General features: G+C 35.8%; 1 protein-coding gene across 34 annotated transcripts in view; it reads left to right on the top strand.

Moving 5' to 3' along the window:
* DLG2 (discs large MAGUK scaffold protein 2) overlaps positions 1-23,583 on the top strand; it is a 998,134-nt gene that overhangs the window by 599,166 nt on the left and 375,385 nt on the right. For all 34 annotated transcript variants that reach the window (XM_064644938.1, XM_064644939.1, XM_064644940.1 and 31 more), the window contains one exon: positions 2,058-2,111. In XM_064644938.1, coding sequence (XP_064501008.1) covers positions 2,058-2,111 — 54 coding nt within the window. The remainder of the gene's footprint in view (positions 1-2,057; positions 2,112-23,583) is intronic.

Below are 23,583 nucleotides of genomic sequence, written 5' to 3' on the forward strand. Positions count from 1 at the left end.
GTTTAGAGAAGGGTGCAGGATGAAGAATGTGCAGGGTTCTGCATCTGCTTATAAGAGGAAGGAATAACTGAGTTTTCAAAAGAAATTACAATTCTCCTAAATGTTATTTTTTTGTGGTGTTTCCACATTTGCTAGTTTCCTATTTCTTTAACTTTACTTCAAAAAATCTGATACAGATATAAGGCTTTGTTCCTCAATCGGTTAGAAGAGGTTGGTGATAATATGATAGTGCTTTGGAAAATTATTTATGAAATATATTTAATAGGTTTTTTTTTTAAATCAGTGGAAAGATGCTTTTATTCTGAAAATTCCAAGCTTTGTTTATTGTTGATAATAGACCAACACAGTTGGTAAAAATAAAAAGAAGGTAGCATCAACACCATAAAAAACCCCAAGCTTTTTCTTCCCATAGCAAAGGTAGCACTCTTTAAGTGTATGGAGTTAAATATTCATGAAAGTGAAAACTATGATTCTAAAAAGGAAATCCTTTGTTTAACCTTCAATGATAATACCATTATAAATAAATCCATATGCCTGAAGCAAAAAATATTATGATCATGCAGCCTTCAGCTTTTACATATCACTTCAGTGTGTCCAGTGTTATGGGACACAGTGAGAATAACTGGGTATGGGTGTATAATGTCTTTTCAGATACTAAGCATTTTACTATTAAATTGGACCTTACCATGACAACTGGTACATGCCATGAAAAGTAGACACACCAAATTGTATGCATTTCAGTTTTTATTTGTGGCTTACACCGTTGTATAGAAATAATGGCATTAATCAGCAGTAGCTGTCATCCATTAACATATAATTTCTTTGAACACAGAATTATCTTTCAATAATTGCACAAAAACTAGAAAAAAACCCCTGTGATATTCTCACAGGATTTGAACTGTTGCTCCAATGTCACATTCTTAATTTGGATTTTTACTTAGGTTTTGAAATCCTGCAGTGAATATTTGACAATAGAAATACCATTAGTGTTTTCAGTAGTGCCATGTTCATGCCTACCATGCACAAAAAGACACTGTGGTCTGTATGAGTTTAAAGTACAGACAGTCATTCATTGACAAATATGCACTGTAGATAAATAGAACTGTGCCAAGCATTATTTTAACCACCCCATGACAGTGCCTGAAGAGTCTTTGCTGCCTGAGCAGGCACTAGTCAAGCAGAGAAGGGATGCCTTCCATCACTTTTGTACAGTACTGACTACATGTTGATCCTTCTCTTGAGTCCTTGAGTTATTAACAATCCCATCTCAGCAGTCCTGCCTCAGTTTAACATTTTAGTGATGGTGTTTGCCTCTGGCCTACACTTTCTCACAACTCTGTAGTTTTCTCCAGAGTCAGAGCCAAGATTATGCAGCTGCATCAAATCAGAGCTCAGCCTTGGATCTGTACCACGTGGGAAGAGGAAGAGGTTAGGGCACTTCAAGTGGCTGGAAACTAGCCTGAATATGAGTTTCATCAATAAATTAAAGATCAGGTTGGGCAGCTTTGGAGATTCACAAATCTTTTTAATTGGATCTGTATTTCAATCTGAACCTCAGCTGAGTGCATATGAACCATCCAGAATATACAGCCTTGACATAAATGTCATAGTACATGTGCATATACATATACTTCGTAGCATATATAATACTTCTAAGTAGTGTACACATTAAATGTTGATGTTTATCCTCTGTAAAGATCGTGGTTCTGCCCACACACAAAAGATGGACTTGTAAGGTAGGGGAGCTGAAACCCTTAACCCCAACATCCCCTAATTGTAAGTTGAATACATCAGGTTTCTTATAGTTCTACTAAAAAAACGAATGACTGGTATTATTATATATTTAGGATGTGATCCAAAGCCTAAGAAAGACCACAGTGAGCTGTGGTTTCGAGGCTGAGAATCTATTTCCTTCATCCTTAATTGATTGAACAATTTGAATTCAATGGGAAGACACACTTTTAGACTTTTAATTTAATGTATCATTATGCTTATTTCAATATTAATATCAGGTCTTTAAATTTATTTTCTCTTTTTTTTTTTTTTTTCTCTTTCAGGCAAGCCCTGCCCCTATAATTGTCAACACAGACACCTTGGACACAATCCCTTATGTAAGTATTAAAGTTTTGTTTATTATTACATGGAGTTTGTTTATTTTCATATAGAAATTCTGTTTGGTATCTCATAGACATCATAAACAGATCTGAAAATTAAGCATGTCTTTTACAGTTACAGAGTTAATTTTTTTTCTAGAAAAGGAAATCAGGAATGATAATTGCACTCAGGTGAATTATAGCATGTTATATGCACATAATTTGTAGTTTATACTTGAACACATATACTGTAACTTACTAAAACTAGGTTTTCTTTGGAAAAAAAAAATATTTCATTGAAGCTGTCCTCCTTACCAGGGACATAAAGTATGAATATTTCTTTTTAGAGCAGTGTGCACCCTGCTAACTTATTAGAAAGATATCTAGATGCACAGTATAATATTAAAATGATGCAAACAGCTCTTCATTTGTCTGTCTATACTTCTTTTGTAGATGAAAATTGCTCATGATAAATAACAGTTCAAACTAATTGACTTAATATTTTCTTATTAATGTCTCTTCTTTTGTACTACTTCTAGGAAAAAAGTTGTACTAAAATAAATGCATGTTTTTATTAGAGTTTAAAAAATCTGTTTTTCTAGAAGTGCTTGATATTATTGTCATTTTAGACTGTAAAATCAACTATAGTTGAAGGCAAAGGACACAGAGAAAGACAAAGCAAACACATCACAAAGAGAGTAACAGGATTAAATGACTGGAGGGGAAAAAAGCAAGTAGCACAAAGATAGACAGCCTAATCTTTCTTCTTGCATCATCTTAGTTATCTTTTTAAAGCTCCTAATTAATGTCTCTCATCTGTCGTGTTTTGTCCACATCTGTTTCTTATGATAACAATGCATAGACCTAATAATTATCTACCTACACCAATCATGTTGCTGGGTTCTGTCTTTCAGAAGACTGTTGATGATGAAGGAGTTTAATAGGGGTTGTCATGGCCGGTTTGTTTGTTATTGCCAATTCATAAAACTTAGAAGTTATGGGGCAGAGCACATGTAAAGATATAATTTAGAAAAATGACAGTACTATAAAGCAGAAGAGAATTAAATCCCTTGTTGGGAATATCAACCATTGGAAAGGGTGGAAAAGTTAAATAAAATTTCTCTGTTAATTTGCATTCAGCTTTCTTAAAAGGTTTCCTATCATTTATGTCTTAGTTTTCCATCCTGACATCAGAACCATCTGCTATGGTCTCACACTCAGTAGGGCCATCTAGCTTTTGTCCTGTTTTTTGATGAAACATTTTACACTTAATGTTCTCTAGTTCTTCTGAGGGATATGGGGAACCACAATTCTCATTTTCAGTGCTGGGCCTGTGCCCAGGATACTCTGCAGCTACAGTGTTAGAATTCCTAAATACAGATGCAATTCCACTAGTGGCAAGATGCTCAATCTATATGATTTATTCCCATAAAACAGTCTATCAATACTTACAGACTTTTATACCACTTTTTAGTAGTGTTCCTTTCTCTTAAATAATAAAGAACAAGTGACCAAACACATTCAAGAGAAATATTGACAGTAGACTGAGAAGTGTCTGTGGGCTATTTCAATCTCCAACACATGATTTGAAACTAGATAAATACACAGAAGGTGCTTATTTTAGAAATAGAGAACTCTGAATTAGTCACCTTGCTCTTACCTGATGGCTGGGAAGAATTATTTCCCTTGGATATGACACACAGCAGCGCTATCATAGGACTTACTTAGACTAGCCAATAAGAAAGATCAAGGTGAAGTGTATCTGCTGAGCCCAGGCCACTATAGTGCCCCACAGGACTTTGGGTCTCTGCCTTACAAGTAGGCATTTCCTTATGATCAGGATTTGTATGCTTGAATGTCCTCCAAAATGAGGCACAAAGACAAACTATGATCAAATTACCTCTTCCTCCAAACTAATATTTGGGAGAGTGGGCTGGGAGACCTCTGTTTTCCTTCTTGCTCCTAGGAATAATTCGGTTTAATTTATTTTGGTTTCATTTTGTGATGTTTCCTCTGCTAGAAAGATGCTGTAGTCACTGGGCCAGTTATATGTTTGTTTGCTTGTGCATCCTCTCCTTGCCCAGGGAACCTTCCCAAAACAGTTTAGTGACAGCATGTGGTGGATTGACTCTGGTCAATAGCCAAACACTCTTTTCACTCCTCTCTGATGTGGGTCAGGAATAAAAATAGGAGATTGACAATCAGAGTTATGTATTGAGATAATGGCAGTTAAATAGGGAAAGCAAATGCTGCATACACAGGTAAAGAAAAATAAGGAATTCATTCATACTTCCCATGAGCTGGCAGATGTTTAGACTTTTCCTGGAAAGCAAGGTTTCATCATGTGTAGCTGTTACCTCGGAAGACAAATGTAATAACCATGACCCCTTTCTCCTCCTTTCCCTGAGCTTTTATTGCACACCACCATATGATCTGGAATATCCCTTTGGTCATTTGGGGTAACCTGTCCTGGCTGGATCCCCTCCCAAACCTTTACCCACTCCAGCCAACTTGCTATTGGGGCAGGAAGGGAAAAAAATGGAAGGAGAGAAAGCCTTTGGCAATAGCCAAAACACTGGTGTGTTATCAACATTGTTTCAGCCACACATTGAATCATAGCTCTACATGGGCTACTGTGAAGAAAATAAACTCCATCCCAGCAAAACCCAGTACAGCCTATAATATTGTGTGGGTCCTGCAATACAGCCTATTACATCATGGGCTGTTAGGGAGGTTTTCTCTCTCTTAAATATTTGGAAATATAGAGACAAATTTTCCAAACCAGATGAGCTAAGTGTATGATAATGCAGCCATCATCATACAATTTATTTTACAGGAAATATAATTTAGCAGATATGCCCTAAAATATTTTTTCTGGACGGGTCAGTTCAGAGAGATAACAGAAAGCTAGATTTAATTATGATTTTTGCAACTTGAACATGAGTCAAGCAGCTGCTTTTTCAGCACTGTCAGGACTTTCACACATGCCTGGCAGAAGACTGGGGACATCTTTGGTGAGTATCCTTTGTATCCTTAAGTATCCTTAGAGTTAACTAGCTAGTTATTAGCACTTCTGAAAAGTACTATTGTTTTTTAGTTGCCATAAAATAAACATCTAACAATAGTGGAACGAATTATTTTATGGATCAGAGAATCCAAGTTAAATTAAAATATTTTCTGTCCAAAGCTAAAAGAAGCCTTGATGTAAATGGGCATAGAATCACTGATCCTCTCTCCTAACTGTAGAGTGTCTAAAACACCCAGAAATGCTGCTGTTTGGGAGTATAGTAATCTTAGATCCCTGATATTTATCCGTGATATTCAGCTCCCATTGTCCAAGTACAGATGGAGTCCAGGAAGACTGATGGGAAGAACTGGAAGAATTTTTTAGATCTTAATAATTGGGTCATGTTTCCAATGTTCACATTCTTTTTTTCATATCCTGTCTTTCTCTAGTCTTAGATGGTTGTCCTTTAATTCTTTCCATTGAATGTGCCTTCCAGAAATCTGAGTAACGTTTCTAAATCAACTTGTTAAATAAAATTAAAAGGCAAGTGAATGTATAAGCAAGTGATATGTCACCAAACATTTCTGACATAATATTTTTTTATTTCTGACTGTTAGGTTTTTATAAGATGCTTTTCATGACAACTAGTTAGTGCTTTCCAGTCAGGTATTTGCAAAAAATAAAATAAAATGCTGCTTTAAAAAGATAAAATATATAATTTTCCTTTTATTAAGATCTATTTTTTCTTAAATAACTGTAATTTCCATTGTGCTTACCATAACAAAATTAAATAATCCATTTTATACCATGTAGAAATTATTTCCAAATAAGCACTGTAATGGGCATGGACTTTCAAATTTTAGTGAATCAAAATGGTATTTTTTTCTGACATTACTAGCCACAACTAATAGCCTGATAAATCCCTAAATAAGGTCAGGCTATTTTTAGTACTGTTCCATGCCAGTTGGAGAGTTCTCATGATTTCATTAGACTGTTGGCTCAGCAGCATGAGAAACCTGTCTTATTGTTTCATTTTATGCAATGTACCTATGATGCATTTCCATTTCATTAACAGTTCTGCCCATCCTCCCTGTCATCTTCCTCCAAAAATTCCTGAGTGCTTTTGAGGGAGACCCCTTGCAGTAATGATCAGCACTCACAAAGCATGTTCAAATGTCATGTATCCATTGGTCCACCAGAGAGATATTTCCTTTTTACAGTTGGTATACAACTGGCAAACTGAGTGATTTGTCTCAATAGCACTCTAATGATTTAAAATCACATTATTAAGTGTTTTGATACTGTTGACATTCTTCAAACCTTTCAACTCAATAGTTCAGAAAAAAAATCATCCTTTGAGGAACTAACTGGTTTTCATCAGTAGGCTTTTCTTAAATGGGATAAAAGAAAAAGCCTTATTCTATTAGAGTGTATGTTATTCCTTATAATTTGGGCCTGCAGTGAATAACAGAAGAAACAGTTAATTAGTCTTTTTCTAGGTTCAGTCATTTGAAAACTTTGGCTCACCAAGCTTGGGGAATAAATTTGATAGGAAGCTTCGATGGTACAAAAAGAATTATTCTGTGGCATTTTAAGCACAATTAAACATTTGTGGGAGTTTGTTTGTTCTCTATTCTTTGGCTGTAGATTTTAGATTTCTTTGTATAATGAGAAACATTAATTTAATAACATATGAATCATCTCATTTTCTCTGTTGCACAGAATAAGCCTTATTTATTTCTTTTTTTGTTTCCAGAAAGCTGCATAGTTCACTTAGAAGTAGCTATAATGCTGGTTTTGCTGGATCACTTTAAGAAATTGAAGGGAACCTTTCTATTTATTTCATGATGAAATTTTATTTTCTTTTAATCCTAACAAAAGATTTAAATAAATTCACTCAGGTACCATGGTTGCCCTTTCCTCTCCCATCTTGTCACAGTGATAAGATTTGGGGAATATGTACTTTATTCTCCTTTCAGTCACAATGAATTCCTCATATTTCTTCAATCTCCCATTGTTTTTCCAAGTTATTATTATTTTATTATTACTATTTTATTATGAGTTATTGTTATTTTATTGATGTTTTGCTTTGCTAACCGTGCCACCTATGCTGAGTTCTGTGCAGATACACTCAAGCTGTTTTTTGAAAAAAGTCATTTTCAAACTACGTAGGTTATGTTCTTGTGAGTTGTAATCAAATCTTTGAATTGTTTTACACATGCCTGAGCGTGGCCATGCAGATGGCTGTGCAGTTGTTTTGGTGCATCACTGCTTAGGGACACTGTGAGCTCAGACCCTTCCTGGAGTGTGGCAGTGCCCTATAACAGCTCCTGCTCAGGCAAGGGAGGCAGGAGCAGGATGATGCCAAAATGGGGAGTTTAGGAAAATTTTCGGCTTTCTTCTCCATCATCCAGCCATTGCACCTGGACTTAGCACATTAGAAGGAGGTACATAAAAGCTTAAACAAAGGCTGAAAAGAAAAATAAATTCTTCCTGTTCTGATGTCATGGATGGAATCATGCACTTCACTTTCAAGTAAGAAGAAATAATATATTTTATTGATATAAGAGAGTGAGTTAATGAAGTCCGATAGTAAATGTGGCAGTAGTTTAACAAGAATCAATGACAAGGTACATTTGAGTATTTACTGCATGGAGAACAGTCAGATAAAATTTTCAGGGAGATCCTCGCATGGAGTCATGAGATTCAGAAAGGACCTTGTTCCATTCCAGACTTCTCAGAGGGAAGTTTAGGTGCAACTGGATCCACACTTAGTCTGAGACTTTACTGATGGTTTATGTCTAAAGGATTATGTATATGCAATCACAGAATCACAGAATCAATTAGGTTGGAAAAGACCTCTGAGATCATCATGTCCAAGCTTTGACTGAACCACCATGTCAATAGAACACGACACAAAGTGCCATGTCCAACCTTTTCTTTAAACACCTCCAGGGACAGTGACTCTACCACCTCCCTGGGAAGTCTTTTCCAATGCTTAATCACTCTTTCTGTAAGATTGCCGGGTTTCAGTGTGCTTATTCCTAATTCACTTAGTGAGTATCTGATGTGACAAGGAATCTCTCAACCTTGAGGAGTAACCTTGAGAGGCATCCCTGCCATTCAGGAGAGTTCAACAGTCTTTGGGCTGTCCGCTATTCTTGTAGTAAGATGACTGACTCATAGTCATTTTTACACACTGACCCAGATGTTAGTTTCTTCCAAATTTGCCTTGAGTTGGACATTGACCAACATTTTGGTTGCCCAAATTAACCCTTGGCTATTGTGTTGTTAACTGTCTCTCCAAACCCACTTTGAGCCAGATTCAGCCCTCAGGTCCAGATACATCCATGACCGACCATCACTTGTGGTGATCACTTGAGCAGGGTTACTGCTATGGAATATAAAGGTCAGGCTGGGAGGGAGGAGGGTAGAGCACAGAGCCACATCTGACTATAAAAAGGATAGGGAAAATTTACAAATTTCTGAGAGATACGCAGTGCCATAAGGGTTTTTATTGGATGATATTAATGTAGGTGCAGCCTAGACCTAGATAATATGTTGGAGGAGGGAGGTGGCCTTATGTATTTCTTCAGTAAAGCATGTCTTTTGCCATTACATAATGAATATTAAATGTAATTTGTGACTATGGCTAATGAGCAAATTTTTGAAGACAATGGTAATAGAGGAGTAAAAAAAAATTCTGGTCTAAAAGGGTAGGATCTGATTTTTTTACAAAAGTAGGGAGCACATGGAGTTGGGGGGTTTTATTAATAGTACATTAAAATATATAAAAATATCATCATATAGAAGTATATATTTTTTCCCTTTGACTTCTCTTCAGAATAAATTTCTTCTTTCTTAATTAGTTTGATCATAGTCTTGAAAATCAGATTGCACATCTTATTATCTCAAATTACTCTTACAGTTTCCAGATTGTTAACAACCAGTTTTTGTTGGTCATTGTTTATACTCATCTTTCAGCCTGTCAGTTAATGTGGATTACAATGGAAAAGCTAAATCTGATAGAACTTTGTGCTAGTTTTTCAAAGCTGCATTCTCTGTTTTGGCCCTTGAATTGTATTACAGCAATGTTGTTTGCCCTGGCAATCACTGCTGTGTTCTGCATGTCATTGTTTCTGCAGTGGGATAAGAGGTTTTTCTTTTATAATAGCAGTATTGACAGGATTGATTTTGTTTATAAAATATTTTGTTATCATTAGTGAAGAAGGTGCTACGCAATACAAGACTAATGAACATAAAACAACTCCCCTTAAACATGCAAAAATAGAAAATTCTTCATTCTGCTGTTTGATGATCTAAATGGATTCTGGTATGATGGATCACAGAAAAAATATGCTGCTTCTGTACAGCAAAAGTACAGAAAGGATCTTATGAATCTGATTTATTTTGCCTCTATTTCATATCGATTGTTTTTCTACCTGAAAATGAATATATTTCAAACCTTGTTCTTTAAAATATACAGTTTTAGAAAGGAATATCTTTTAAAAAAGGGCCCAAGTGGTATTGAAGTAAAAATGTGATTGTTTTTAATGGGTTTCTCTTTTAAATTCTGGATGTAGTTTTTAATATTTAAGCCTCATCAAAGACATAATTTTTAACTAAGGGAAAAAGCAAATAAGTAAAGTACCTTCAAGATTCTAGGAGATTACTTTTATTTTTCCCAGGAATGAACACTACTTTGCATATTTGATATTTTGATTTTTTTTATATTACATAAAAAATCAGAAACCCTTTATTGTGTCTGGATATAGGTAGAATTATCAACATCCTGTCAATGCAACAAGTAAAAACATCCTTTGGTCACGTATCTAATTATTCTTTCAGACTTCCATTCTGCAAAATTATAATACTTTCCATTTTCAATTGCCTGTGAATAATGCTGGACTTAAGATTCAATCAAGAAGTTCTTTCTGTAGATGTTTGAAATGTTGTCATTAGCAGTCTGAGAGAGAAGTTTATTGAACTTATGTAGAGAGCACATCATACCCTCATTCGTGTCCTTTGCTTCAGGTAGACACAGCATAGATAACAAGTAATGCTTCATGCTTTTTGGATTTGGACTACTTGGAGCGCAAATACTTTAGCATTTCAGTCCAGATCATAGGTGTGCTTGAGAAGCAAATTCCCTATGTTTACCAGTCTTAGTTAACACTGTGAAGTTTACGAAGCAAACCTTTTGACAAGCAACTAAACCTGACAACAGGCTTCTGGATACCCTCTACTCACTGTTAGGCAGATGGTCCTTTGAGTGACAAGGTAATACACCCCTTGAAAGAGGTACTGTGCTTTGCTTTTGCAAGTCTATTGTTGGACCACTCTTTTTATCCTTGTAGCCTCTGCTGTAGGGAAGCCAGACAGGCATTGTTCTATCAGGTATTTTTATCACTCTAAGAAAAATCTTATATGCTATATACTCATGGGAGTAGGGGAGTGTGTACATATCCCTCCTCTACACTCAGCTATACTTCATTTTTAATTTGTCCTACATAATTTTTCCATGACGTTGGCATGGAATGCAGAGTATGTCTCTCAAGAGTTGTTTGAAGCACTTGGAGATCTGAGTCAGGCTAGGATTACATGGCCCCAATTGATCTAAATTAAATGTAGTTTGAATTTGGTTTTCGTCATTCTCTCCATAGCCTTCAATTAGCTTTTATTTTAGTGTAACTTTTTACACTACAGACCCACTGCTAATGTAACTGGATGTTGTAGCAGTAAGCTAAAATCAGTTGAGTTGGTAGGTTTGCAAATATCCAGTGGCTAACATATCCTCTTGAAAATAAGCTTTTATAATGCAATCCATGGTCTTAAGCCATCAAACCTGTTGTCTTTTGCTTAAAATGCTTCGTTAGAATATATATAATTAAGACCCATGGCAGCTGGATTGGAACTAAATGATCTTTAAAGTCCCTTCCAACCCAAACTATTCTGTGATTCTAAGAAGATGATGAAGTTCTTCAAGTACACAAGACTATTTTTCCACAGTGATATTTTTATTTTGACTTACATTGTCATAAAGTCACAGCTCTGGACTGAATTTGGAAACAGCATAAAGAGTACAAGAGAATTAAGTCTATAGACTTAATTTCTTTGTGATTCAAGAAAATGGCACTTGTAGGTAGATTTCACTGTATTAGAAAGGTGTAGAACTTAACTGAAAGTAGTTGTCAAAAATTAAAGAGCTAGCACAGATATCACCATCTTAATAGTTTTAATTATGGAAAAGGAAGAAAGCTGTCCTATTCCATAAGACTTCATTTTGGAGGATTTCAGATTAATTAGGCACAATTCAGAGTGCTGCTTTCAGAGACAGACATGTTCCTTTGACCTTGGATAATCTAAGAAGTAAAGAGAAAGTAACTACTCAGTATTGAAAAGAAAGTTTATTTTGTTGAAAAGTGGAAAACAAAAATATTGCTTTCATGTATTATTGGAGATAGAATAGCTTGATTTCAATGGTGTTTCATTCCTTTAAGGTGTCTGAAATTTATTTTATAAGAACTCTTCCTTGTAATTTTAAAAATATTCTGGTTTTTTATGTGTAGAATTTTTTGAATTTTTCTTTGCAAGCTACCTGTTAAAGTTCAGCCAAGGCAAAGTTGTTATCCTGGCACTACGTAAGGCATCATTAATAATAGCATTGGATAAAAAATATTTCCTTCCCTCATAATCTTTGATGTATTGCTCTTAACATTATCCACTGTGTTTTTCATAGAAGCATTTTTCATATTATTTATGTTAACTTTTAAAAAATTTGTCTAGCTACAGCATGTTCTTACTCTTTTCCTACAGCAATATAAAAAGATCTAAATGAACACCATTATCTTTTAATAAAAATGCAAAATTAGCCATTTAAATGCTCTCTCATTTTCCTCCATTGTTAAACTATGATTAGCTGATCTATGCTATAAAACTAACACAACTCCAGCACAGTTTCAGCAAATATTCTGAAGTCAAGTCCCTACTGTTGCAAGTTGTGAGTGTAGACTGTTTTGGAATATGACTAATTTCATCCATATTTTACATAATAAAACCCCATGCTACTTTTAATGCAGTGATCTGGTGAATGAGCCTCAATAGTAAATTACATTTTTAATCAGTGTTTAGATGACCTAGCTTTCTGCATAGAGTAGAAAACCCAAATATGCCACAGATAATATCTGTTTTCCTGATCTTAGAAATCGCAGCCCTTATTATTTTCTACAGAAGATTGACTTGGTTTGAGGGTAATATAAAGTAGAGATGCCTAAATGAGATAAATTTCCACTTTGTTGAGATTATTAATAGAAGGAATTGACAACTGAAGTGAATTTCTTTTTGTATCTTGCATTAACATATTCAATCAGCTGTTTAGTGATTCATGCCTGTAAATTGTTCTGTATAAAGATGACAATAGTTTAAAATTTTGGATTCTTTTTAGTTATAAATTATTTGTCCTGAATACAAGATGTTTTATGTTAGCTAGGCAGAAACACTTTATTGGATATTGACAGGTGGGATTCCTTTATTTTTTTCACAGCTTAAGTGAGCAGTAGTGTGGTCATAATAAAATTAATCTTTTCTAATGTCCAGATCCAGGCCTTAAACTTTGCAAAGGTTATGGAAAGGTGAGCATAGCACACTGTGGGTTTATCTTGATACTAACAAGCTATACTAATTTTTCAAATAATGTGCATAGTGCAAGGTTGTTTAATCACTCTGATTCCAACATAGTCTTTCTCTTTAGTAGAAGCAGATATCTGGTATCTTAATAATGGTCTTTCTTATTCTAAAAATTGTAAAAGTCTTCAACAGTCCATATGACCTTTTTGTTTTCCACCCAAGGAGAAGAACTGTAATTTGCAGCTGGTGCTTTCATTACTGTTTCATTTCTTTTTAGAGGCATTGTGTATTAATTAGAAGTTGGTTTGTAAAATAAGTCAGAGAAGTGCTCTTCTTTCATTCTGGAGGCATTTGATTTTCATGTAGAAGGGCAAAAATATTTTTTAGTTTATAAACATTTTTCCATATATGTTGACATTGTTGAAAGATGTTCATCTTTCTTTCAAAATAAAGATCAATATGCAGGAGTCATTCTCATGTCTTAAGGAGACTGATCTCATCAATAAGACATGTTGATCCTTAGTCAGGACTGGGCACCCCTCTTTCAATTATATGTTTCAAATGAAATTGATTTCTATATGCAGATCTATTGAAGGAAAATAAATTATACTTGACTTTCTCCCCAGTTCTTGATTTTCACATCTTTTTGATTTTTGGCTGTAACTAAAACCTAGGTAATTTATGATTTGTAGACATTCCACTGCTTTACTAAAATTAAAACTTTAATGTTGTATGTACTTCACCATGATACACACTTTGAGCACATTCTTATTTCTAGATCTCTTTCCAGCCACTGTTCTTTCCCTGCTGTTTCTTCTTAGTGAAGAATGATTCAAAAAGATTGTGAGAGTAGCTTTTCTTGTCACATTTTTAATCTTTCTGCTTTGGTGAAAATAGGAGGTACGTAGCAATAAACATGAGCCTACAAAGTTAAAGAACTTTTTTTCAGTTTAGCATCACATGGTGTTGTAGTATGTGATAGCAAAAAATGCTATATTAGCAGTACATACGAATGAATTATTACAAGATGTTAGGGGGTTGCTAAATTTGGTAGCCTGATAGAGGCAAGGCTGTTGCAACTCCATGCCACAGAGCTCAACAGTAGCAAGGCTGAACCTGTGTTCCCAGTAAGCACACGCACAAACAGAACACATATACAAATATACATGTCTGAACAGAACACAGCAGTCAGTGTTCACACAAACAGAAGCACCACCAGTGGCCTCATAGTGTCCACCTCCCCCATGTGTTGCATACTTACATTTGTACAGTGTGAAAACTGCCAGTAGCTGGATTTAGACTCAGGAGAGCTGGCCCCAGATCCTTGCTGTCCCAGAAGGTGTTCCCTAGGTATGCAAGCACTTGAGGCTGCAACCCCTCTCTAGCTGCTGGTACAGACCACTTTGCACAAACCAACATACACACACTCTGTGGGTCTATGATCCCTCCAGCATGATTCTTCCAGTAGCGGAGCTTATACACACATTCCATCCAGTAGCTGGCCCTCCATCCTTGTTCTTACTCCTGCACAGTAAAACACACACACACACACACACACACACACACACAGAGGTGTCTCAGTCAGACACTGGATCCTGAAGTCTTTTGGGCAATTGCCATGGAATCCATGTCCCTTCAGCAACCAGCTTCTTCAGTTGTCTTACTTCCAGTTACACACACCTGTCCTGCCTTCTGACCGCTTCACCTTCCCCTGCAACTAGTCCAGCTTGATGTTTGCTGGCAACCACCCACTGCTACATGCACCCACATGCACTCCAGCTGCTGGTACCACAGACCCCGACATACACTCAGAATAGAACACCTCTATACCAAAAAATAGGTAGAAATGGAATTTAAAAGATGACATGACCAGAAGATGCTCAGATGGCACAGGGCTTGGACAGAGAAGTGAACTGACAAACTCTGTCTACATGTTACTGGCCCCTTCTCTCCACTTATCCCTCTGTTTTCCTGTGCTTCTTTCTCTTCAAACCACTTCTATCCCTACTTTTTTCACACCTTTTGTTCCTCACCTAAAAATCTCATGTCTTGTTACAATCCCAAGATGTTCGTTCCCTGTGTCCTGCAGTGTGTCCCACCCCCACAGGCAGTGATACCCTCCCCAGGCTGTAAGGTGCTCTCCAGCTGCCCCACAGTGCTGGGTGTCACCCTGAGCCCACAGGACTGAGGCTTCCCAGTGAGGGGATGGATTTGTGCCAGGTGGATTCTTCCACCTGCCCTTGTGCCCCTGTGCTCATATGTGTGCATGTGCACCTTTGATGGGCTGATGGCTCCTGTGATGAACCCAGGATGAGGCAGAAAAAGATTAATCCTGAAAAATAATTTGTCTGTGGAACAGACATGCTAGAGCATGTACAATGTATTAAAGGCCAGTAAAATATCTGTTTAGTGACCCTGTGCATATTAGAGAATTTGATGTCCAGGAGATAATTTATACACAAATCTAGCTATGATGATCACCGACCGTTAACTTCATTAAGTATTGTTGAGATAATAACCAGAATATTTTCCATATCTCTGCTGCCAAATAGTTTAGTTTTAGATGTGGAAGTTATAGGTTTCATTATGTCAGGAAACCTATGGAGAACATAGTAAAAATACTTCATATAACTGGTAATATATGCTCTACTTCTGGAGAGAGATGATGCGATACTTGACACTTTAAAGTAGTATTGTATGACATTAAACATTTTCAAAGTACTTCTGGGTTGCAGTTGTGCATTTTAATGTCACAAAAATATTCTTAGAATGTTTCTTCTACCATAAGTTTTTCCAACGCTGCTTTCTTAAAGTGAAGGAGCTTGTTGTGCACTGCAACTTTTTGTGCTTGTTTCAAAGAGCATTATGTGTCAGCATTTTTCTCAAGCTTTCTTTTGGCTTTTTCCTCAGTGCTTCAGTAAAGCATCTCTCATCTCTTCTGTTGTATGCAGTAGTTAATACATAATATTAAAAGGGTTCAGGGTTTTTTAGAATATTGAGGCAATGCATAGAAATTATTTGCAAAGTAACTGTCAGGTTCAACTTTCAAGATTTCATTATTATGTTGGAAATTAGACTGAAGGTGGCTGAAGTGGTATATCCCTCTCTCCTTAGATTTAAGATGAAGAAATTTTTATGAAAAACTGAAATTCTCTCAAACTGATGCGAACCAGTTTTTTTCCTACCAAGAAATCTTGAGAAGCATTTGGAACAGTTTTCTGAATTTTGGCTAGGTTTAGATTGGGACTGGTGATGGTCAGTCAGGCTGTATTAGCTTCTTCTTAGGGTTGATCCCTGTGAACAACAGTTACATCAATTTTCTTTCTCTGAGCTTGGGATGAAGAGTAGAAAACCAGCAGCAGAATTAACTGGGCATGAGGGAGCTGTTCTGCTCTGCTTTTAATTGCAGAGTGCAAAGGACTGTGGCTCCCTTCCTGTACATACACTAAAGAGTCTTCCAAGATTTTAAGAGAAATAGTGAACCTTTCTGCTGCTATAAAAAATAAAGTGAGACAGGCATAAAAAGATTGTCCTGTGGAATACATAAACATTTATTTTTAAATGCACATGTACTTTATGTACATGAATAATCTTTGTTACGCTTTCTTTTTTAATTCGTGCAAGTATTTTGTTTACTTTTTCAGGGCTGCTCCCTCCTGCTGGTGTAAGTAAATCCACAGACGAATAAATGTAATATCAGTTAAACTAGTACAAGCCCAGTGACACCAATGGGGTTGCACCAGTGCTACTGACAGTATAGTTTAGCCTTCAGTACTCTGCCAGAGTTAACACATGAGAACAAAAAAACGGAAGAGAATTCTTTGATTATGTTGTGTTTTTTTTTTTCATGGGGTGAGAGAGCAGTGAAAGGAGTATTAACTCTCAAAGCTAAACAAAGATTCTGGGAGACAATTTTAGCCACAGAAACATGAGTCAGAGTATGTTCCGTTTTAGCAAATTGCAAGAGATTAGATTATGTTGGTTGCATATTTATTTGTTGAGGAAATGGGGCATACCTATTAGATCTATTATATATTATTTTCATAATATGATTGCCACATAAGCATGTCATGGATATGAAAGAATGAAGTCAATTAGTGCTATTCTTTCTTTGCCTAGAATTTTGCCAGTTAGTATACTAGTGATTGCTCCCTAAAGCTGAGACACAATTTTATCTTAAGTGTTTAAATGAATCAAACTTAACCCACAGTTTAATTTAATAATGTTTGCCTTTTAAACACTCTAACTAGTTACCAACTTTTAAAATTAAGTCGTGAAAATTTTAGTATTAAAATTATTAAATAACCTTATAAGTCCCTAGTTGCAAGTACTTTATAATCTTTGTTAATGGAATAAGGTCAATCAAGTAACAGCAATTTTCCATTTTTTGCATCTTGTGCATGGAATGATAGATTGCACAGGACAATAATTTCTGGAAATGTATGAACTATTCAAATTTTTCACAGGTTTGATGGATATTCTTCTAAAACTGAAATAGAAGAGAGACAGAAGAACCTAACAAACTGAGCATTTATGGTAGCTCATATGTTACCATGTCAGCAATGGCAGAAGCACATTAGAAAATAAAAGGCTAAGTGACTGTGAACTTCTGAAACTGTATAGTAAATGACCTGAATTGTACAAGAAAGAATGTGATTTTGTGGAAAGAGATTACTGGATCCAGTCCTCTGCACTGATGTATATTCTAAATTTAAGATACAAAAATACAAGGAATTTTCATAGAATTGTAGAACTGCTTGGGTTGGAAGGGACCTTAAGGATTGTCTAGTTCCAAATCCCCTGCCAAAATTTTAAAAAACAATTTTTTTAGGATGCAAATCCTAGAAGTCTAAAGTGTCTCCATATAGTCAGTGGGCAGACACAGGTTCTTCAAATGACAATTCCATCCTCTCTCCAGTTCCTGTAAAAAAAAAAAAAGCCTACATGACTGCTTGACTTAGATATCTACTTGTTAGACAGTTAATATAATATGATGACATATGAATTTCTCTTAGCATAAGAGAGAAGGTTGTAAGTACCAAAGCTGAACTGTGCATTCTTCTTCTTTTATTGGTACTAATTTTGTACAAGCTGGAAGTGCTAGCCTAAATGGAATTCAACATGGATGTAATTTCATTTCCATTTACTGTGAACCCTGTTTGAAATCATGATCTCTGCTTTGATCTGCTCCATGTGCTATGCTTATAAAACTGGGAGTTTTGTGTTGGGTCTGCATTAGCTGTATCAAGTGCTTACACTTACAACAATATGGGCACTTTTCTTCTGTGGAGTGTATGGCCAACATCAGAATATGGACGAAACAAAAAGATGAAGGAAAAATTGAAGGCTCACATCATAAAAAACATTGTGTTATTACAAAACATGAGCCTCATAAAATAACAAGAATACCTAGGAGAAGGGTATCAAGATGTTTGTTTTTCATACTGTAGAAAGTGTCAGTTCAATGGTGACAAAACTGCTGGAAAAAAAAAATCTAAATTTTTGCTGAATAGTGAAAAGGCCTGTGAAGAGTGAGAGAAACAAGTAGGAGAAACAAGAAGAGAATCCCTTATTTTGACAAGATTTTGAAACTGTAGTTAAGCAGGTGAAACACTGGTGAAAAGAATCAAGGAACATGGAGTGTATGGGTGACTTAGTAGGAGTCATGGGAGAAGATTTTGTTTAAAGTTCAGTTGGAAAATATGAGAAGGCAGAAAACTGGTCATGAATAATGCTTTGGTTGAAAGGGGATTAGATAAAGTATGTTTAAATTAGTACATGTGTGTGTCCATCTGTGTATGAGAGAAAAACAGAACAAATTTGGGAGGTAATAAGAAGGAAGAAACAAGTAAAAAAACTGAAAGGAATTAAAATCAGAGAAAGCAGTGGAGGCTGAGTAGGAGACATGAGAAGTGATTAGAGCTGGGGGATGGTAATTCACAATAGATACAGGAAACATGACTGTTCTGAACAAGATTTGAGGAATGAAGTAGACTAAGATAAAATTACAGATTTGGGAATCAATCAGAGAAGACTGATAATGGCTACTTTCCAAATGACCTTTTTTATTAAGGGGATGAAAACAAGAAAGCCAAGAAAACCCAGGGTAGCAGGGAGGGAGGCAGAAAGAGGAAACAATGAGTATGGTACACGAACAATGAAGAAGAGGCTAAAAATTAAGTCCTGGAGGATGTAGGAGACATCTAAGAAGAAAAGCATGAGTAAATAAAGCACCCTTTGAGCAGAGCACAAGTTGATCATGACTGCACTGCAGATTTTTGCAGGTGTTGACCAGAAGCTAGATTTGGCTTCTTGGAGCTCTGCTTCTTGTGTGTTGAGGTCAATATCTTCCCTAAAGGGTGTACAGGGATGGGTGGTTGAGTGCTCCATAGGCATCTGTGGAAGGATCCACAAAGACCTATTCCTGATAAAGTATAATTTTCTTTCAAAATCATATGGTCTTTTCACTCTTCATACCAGAACAGTTATATTATGACAAGAAAGTTTTAGGTTATGGTAAATTTTGATTCAAGGAACTTAACATATTGTCCTTGTTGCCTAAAGGAAATATGGATAAAAAGAAGGAAATGGGTTTAGTTATGCACTGTAATTAAAAATAGATGTGGGATATCTTATATAAAAAGTCCGTAAAATGTACTCACTCAGATGAAGAAGAGTATCATGAAAAACTTTCTGGCAGCCTTTTTAGGACAGCTTGAAAACACAAAATCATCACATTTAAAGTCAGAGAAATCAGGAGAGTGTTTTCTATATGTTTATATACAGTAAGAAAATAAACTTCTAATGCTTTTGGAAAGCAATATCAAAAGAATATCAGCAGCTTTCCTTTGACAATTAATGAAGAAATAACACAAATCTAGAGGTGTAAAAAGTCTAAATAAGGATCACTATTTGGTCTTACTGACAAAACAGAAATTGTGAAGGGCTATTTAAATCTTATACTTGTTAAATTACCCAAATGGCCTTGATGTTTCTGAAATGTAAAATAACATGGTCTAGCGAAAGGTGACCCTGCCCATGGCAGGGAGGTTGGAACTAAATGATCTTTAAGGTCCCTTCCAACTCAAACCATTCTATGATTTCTGATTCTAGGACCATCTCTAATTATACAGCAAACTGGAAATTTTTAAAAGACAAATATATCCTGGCATTACTTTCCCAACAAGAAATTGGCAATCTTGTATTCTGCTGGGGTTTGGGTGATTAGACAACTGGTAAAACCATAAAGCCAAAGGAATAAAATTTGCATGTTGAAGGGTAGTTATCTTCCTATGCATATAATAATAGAAGTAAAAGAAGCAGTCTTCTTTCCTGAAGATGGCTGAAAAACAATATTCAATTAAATATGATTAAAATGAGTTTTGCTTGTAATAAAAGTCTACAGATGTTATTTTCAATCTCTTCTTGAAAATAAGGCTAAGCATAACAAAGAGCTCTAACGACATTTTTTATTAGAAAGGAAAGGGGCAGTGGTTTTGAAATATTGCAGTTGTATAAATTATCCATGTTTTGATGGTGTTGCCACTATCATAATACACTGCTTATCATTAAAATTCATATGGTGAAATCTATGTCTTATTGAGTGGGTGGATGCAGTTGAAGATGGGTAGAAGCATGGCAAAAAAGAATTATGCAATGCTTTACTTTTTGAGTGTAAACAGGTCCATCAAATCAAATAATTGCAAAAGTAAAAAAAAAAGTATCAAATTATTATTATGTGGAAAAAAATCTTAAAAAGTCTTAATAAAATGTCACAGTATGTGACAGAAAATGAAAAACCCAACAGAATGTTTTTCTCAAGTGTTTTAGGAATGTAGCATCTGTAGAACTGATTTTCATTAAGGGACTACTTCAGATGCTTATGTTACCTTTAAACTACTGTAAAGGAGAGACTTCCTGGAAAGTCAGAGTACAAGTCTTCCCATAAAGGAACAAACAAATCTCAGTTTGTCAGGTCTTTACTTAGATGTTCTGTGTGCTAGGCTGTATTTCAGATTTTTTACAAAATAGTATATAAAAAACTCTCTTTACCTGTTCCTTATTTTTCATTCTTCTAAAAGTAAGTGTCATTTGAAGATGACTGGAGCTTTCGTCTTAGAAAAATAAGAGAACACTTACAGTGAAGAGAGCTCCACCAGGAAATCTCTCTTGAATAATGAAGTCTAGATAGTTACCATACATTACATCTCTTTCTTAAAGACATTTTCTTGTAAAAGTTAGGTAGAGTCCTCCAGAATAACAGTTGCAGCTGTAAATGAAAGGCAACTGTTACTTGCCTTTAGAAGCAGTTGTTTTAAACATTGGCGCTTAATTAAATTACGGTAACTTATTCTACAAGGGCTGGATATTCATCACTCTCTGAATCATGAACATATGTAAGGTCAGGAGACTGAGAAACTTCTTGCATTAGACCTGTATGTTGGCAATGTAATAGAGGCCCTCAAAATTACCTCGAGATTTCATGCAGACCTGCTCCCATGTAGCACTTCTATGTTTTGTCCTGGTCAATAGTATTTTTTTTTCTTCTGCTGAAAATAAAAGATGTTCCTGGATGAGACACATTTTTATTCCGGACTCTGTGCCTTGAAGAAGGGGTGCAGTTGATGGTGTCCTTCCACGGACCTCATCTAGTGCACCTCTTACCCACTCTTGCTGGAGTCCTGTGGGCCCATTACTGTCACAGGTGGTGTTGAGCACTCTTTCTCAGAAGAGTGGACATCAGTGTCCCAAATCAGAGAGGGAAGCCACAAGCAATGTATCTTGACTTTGAGCTTTTGGAAAAGGGATAAGACTGAATTGTTCCTGGTGGATATCCTAACTGTTGGGCATGTGGGAGCAGGTGCTGAATATCATGTCATGCATGAGCTGCCAGTTACGGGTCCAGACAAGCCCAAAAAAGCAATCAGGAAAGCTGCTTAACTGGAGATCTGATCTTTCACTGGTGTATAATTATAAAAGACATACGGCATCCCTTAAGCAGAAATTTGTTACAGTCTATAGCCAGGAGAAATGCAGAGAAAACAGATTTAAGGCAAGTGCTCACCAAACTTTACATGTCATTTTTAGACTCTGTTTGTACATAGTGAAAGGAAACCTCAGGGCACAATTCATCTCACCTACCTGAGATTTCTAGTGTAGGATGAAATGAATTAAGACCTCCATGTGCCTGTTTTTTTCTCACCTGAGTATAAAGTGTTAGATTACTACCTCACATTTCAGAATTATAAATACAAAAAGTTACTTGAGATTAAAGATGTCTGTGATGTTGAACTTGCACTCCTGAAAGATGAGAAAGAATTTTCCCAAACATCTGGGAAATGCTGATGATTTCTTTGACTGTGTAGAAGAGAAAACTGTATGAAAATGTTTGGAATTTTTCATAGGTATCTAAAATCATGCAGGCTATAGTAAATTTTGCTGTATGTTCTTACTGTAATCTCATATTTAGAAAACTCATATAAGAGAGACAGAAGGACAGGTTCCCACTACTTGCAAGAAATGTAAGTTGCAGATTCAGAGAGCTTGTTTAGTTACTTTGACAGGCCAGAGACTGTCAAATTAAAATGTACAAAAACAGAGGGTATGTCCATATGCTGCTAAATGAGAGGACAGTCAAGCAAGTTCCAGGGCTGGAGCCATGATTCTCTTCCTGCTTGACTGTTGGCTCACTTCTTGGCTATTTGCTTCCAGCAGGCTCCAGACAGAAACAGCCTTAAGCACTGAGAATTGGCTGAAAACTGACTATAATTTAGCAGTGTAGGTGCAGCCAGAGAGTCTGAATATGAAACAAAATGGTGCTAGCAATGAATGGTACTATATACAGCATTGTTCCACCTGCTTCAGGTAGGTGCAATATTTTATTAGATCCTTTACGAAATAACTGCATTGGTCTGCTGAACAACCAGCAAGGCAAACAGAGCAGTGAACTGTGTATGCAGACATATATGTTTAAACAAAAGGAGCTAGATCAAGATCAGCTTTTTAATTCATATCACCCTTGATGCTGTGGAACCTGATAATGGAACTCTGCTGTGATTAATCACGATTTGAATTGAAGGCATTTTCAGAATTACAACTATGGATGATAATCGAAACCCCTCAGATGATCATAAGCAATACATTGTTTGTGTGTAAATACAAATTGAGTATTCAGCTTGTGTTTTGTCCTTTCATCTTTATACAGAGGTTGCTCTCTTCTCATATCCCTCTTTTTTCCATTTTGCTGCACTAACGAGTTTTTAATGCAAAGGAAAAGCGATTATAAGCAGTGAAGCAAAGACAGCTTTATAGAGCAAGATTGAGGAATTGAAGACATAGATCAGAGCTATCCACCAACTAAGATGAAAGAGAAGTTTATGAAAACAGAGACATATAGATGGCTTTGATTTCATTATCATTAGACAAGAAAGGATGAAAAATGGAATAGCTATAAAGCTGTTCGTTCATAGCTAGTCAGTTGCCTATAATAATAAAAGACTCAGTGCAGAAAGCAATAAAGTGATAACATAGAACAGGAAACACATCCTATAGTAAATTTTTTTCATCTCTGATTTTAATGTAGTGTGATGTGATCACCAGATCATAATAAGTAAAAAATACAAATTTTATGCACATATTAAATATTTTATTCATTGATGCTGTCTTTTCATTTCAGTGTTAAGCATGGGTTGTTTGTTTGGACTTTTCTCTCTCTTTCCTTTTCAATACAGGTTCTGGGGATTGTGTTTCTGTTACTGATTTCATGGTTTATAAGATCTTGAAATGCAGACAAATTAAATAGTTGGTGGATTTTATAGAAAGCTTTTGTTTGGTAGATGCATGTACCTTGTTATAATA

The sequence above is a fragment of the Pseudopipra pipra genome, chromosome 2, assembly GCF_036250125.1.
Source record: "Pseudopipra pipra isolate bDixPip1 chromosome 2, bDixPip1.hap1, whole genome shotgun sequence".
NCBI lineage: Eukaryota > Metazoa > Chordata > Aves > Passeriformes > Pipridae > Pseudopipra > Pseudopipra pipra.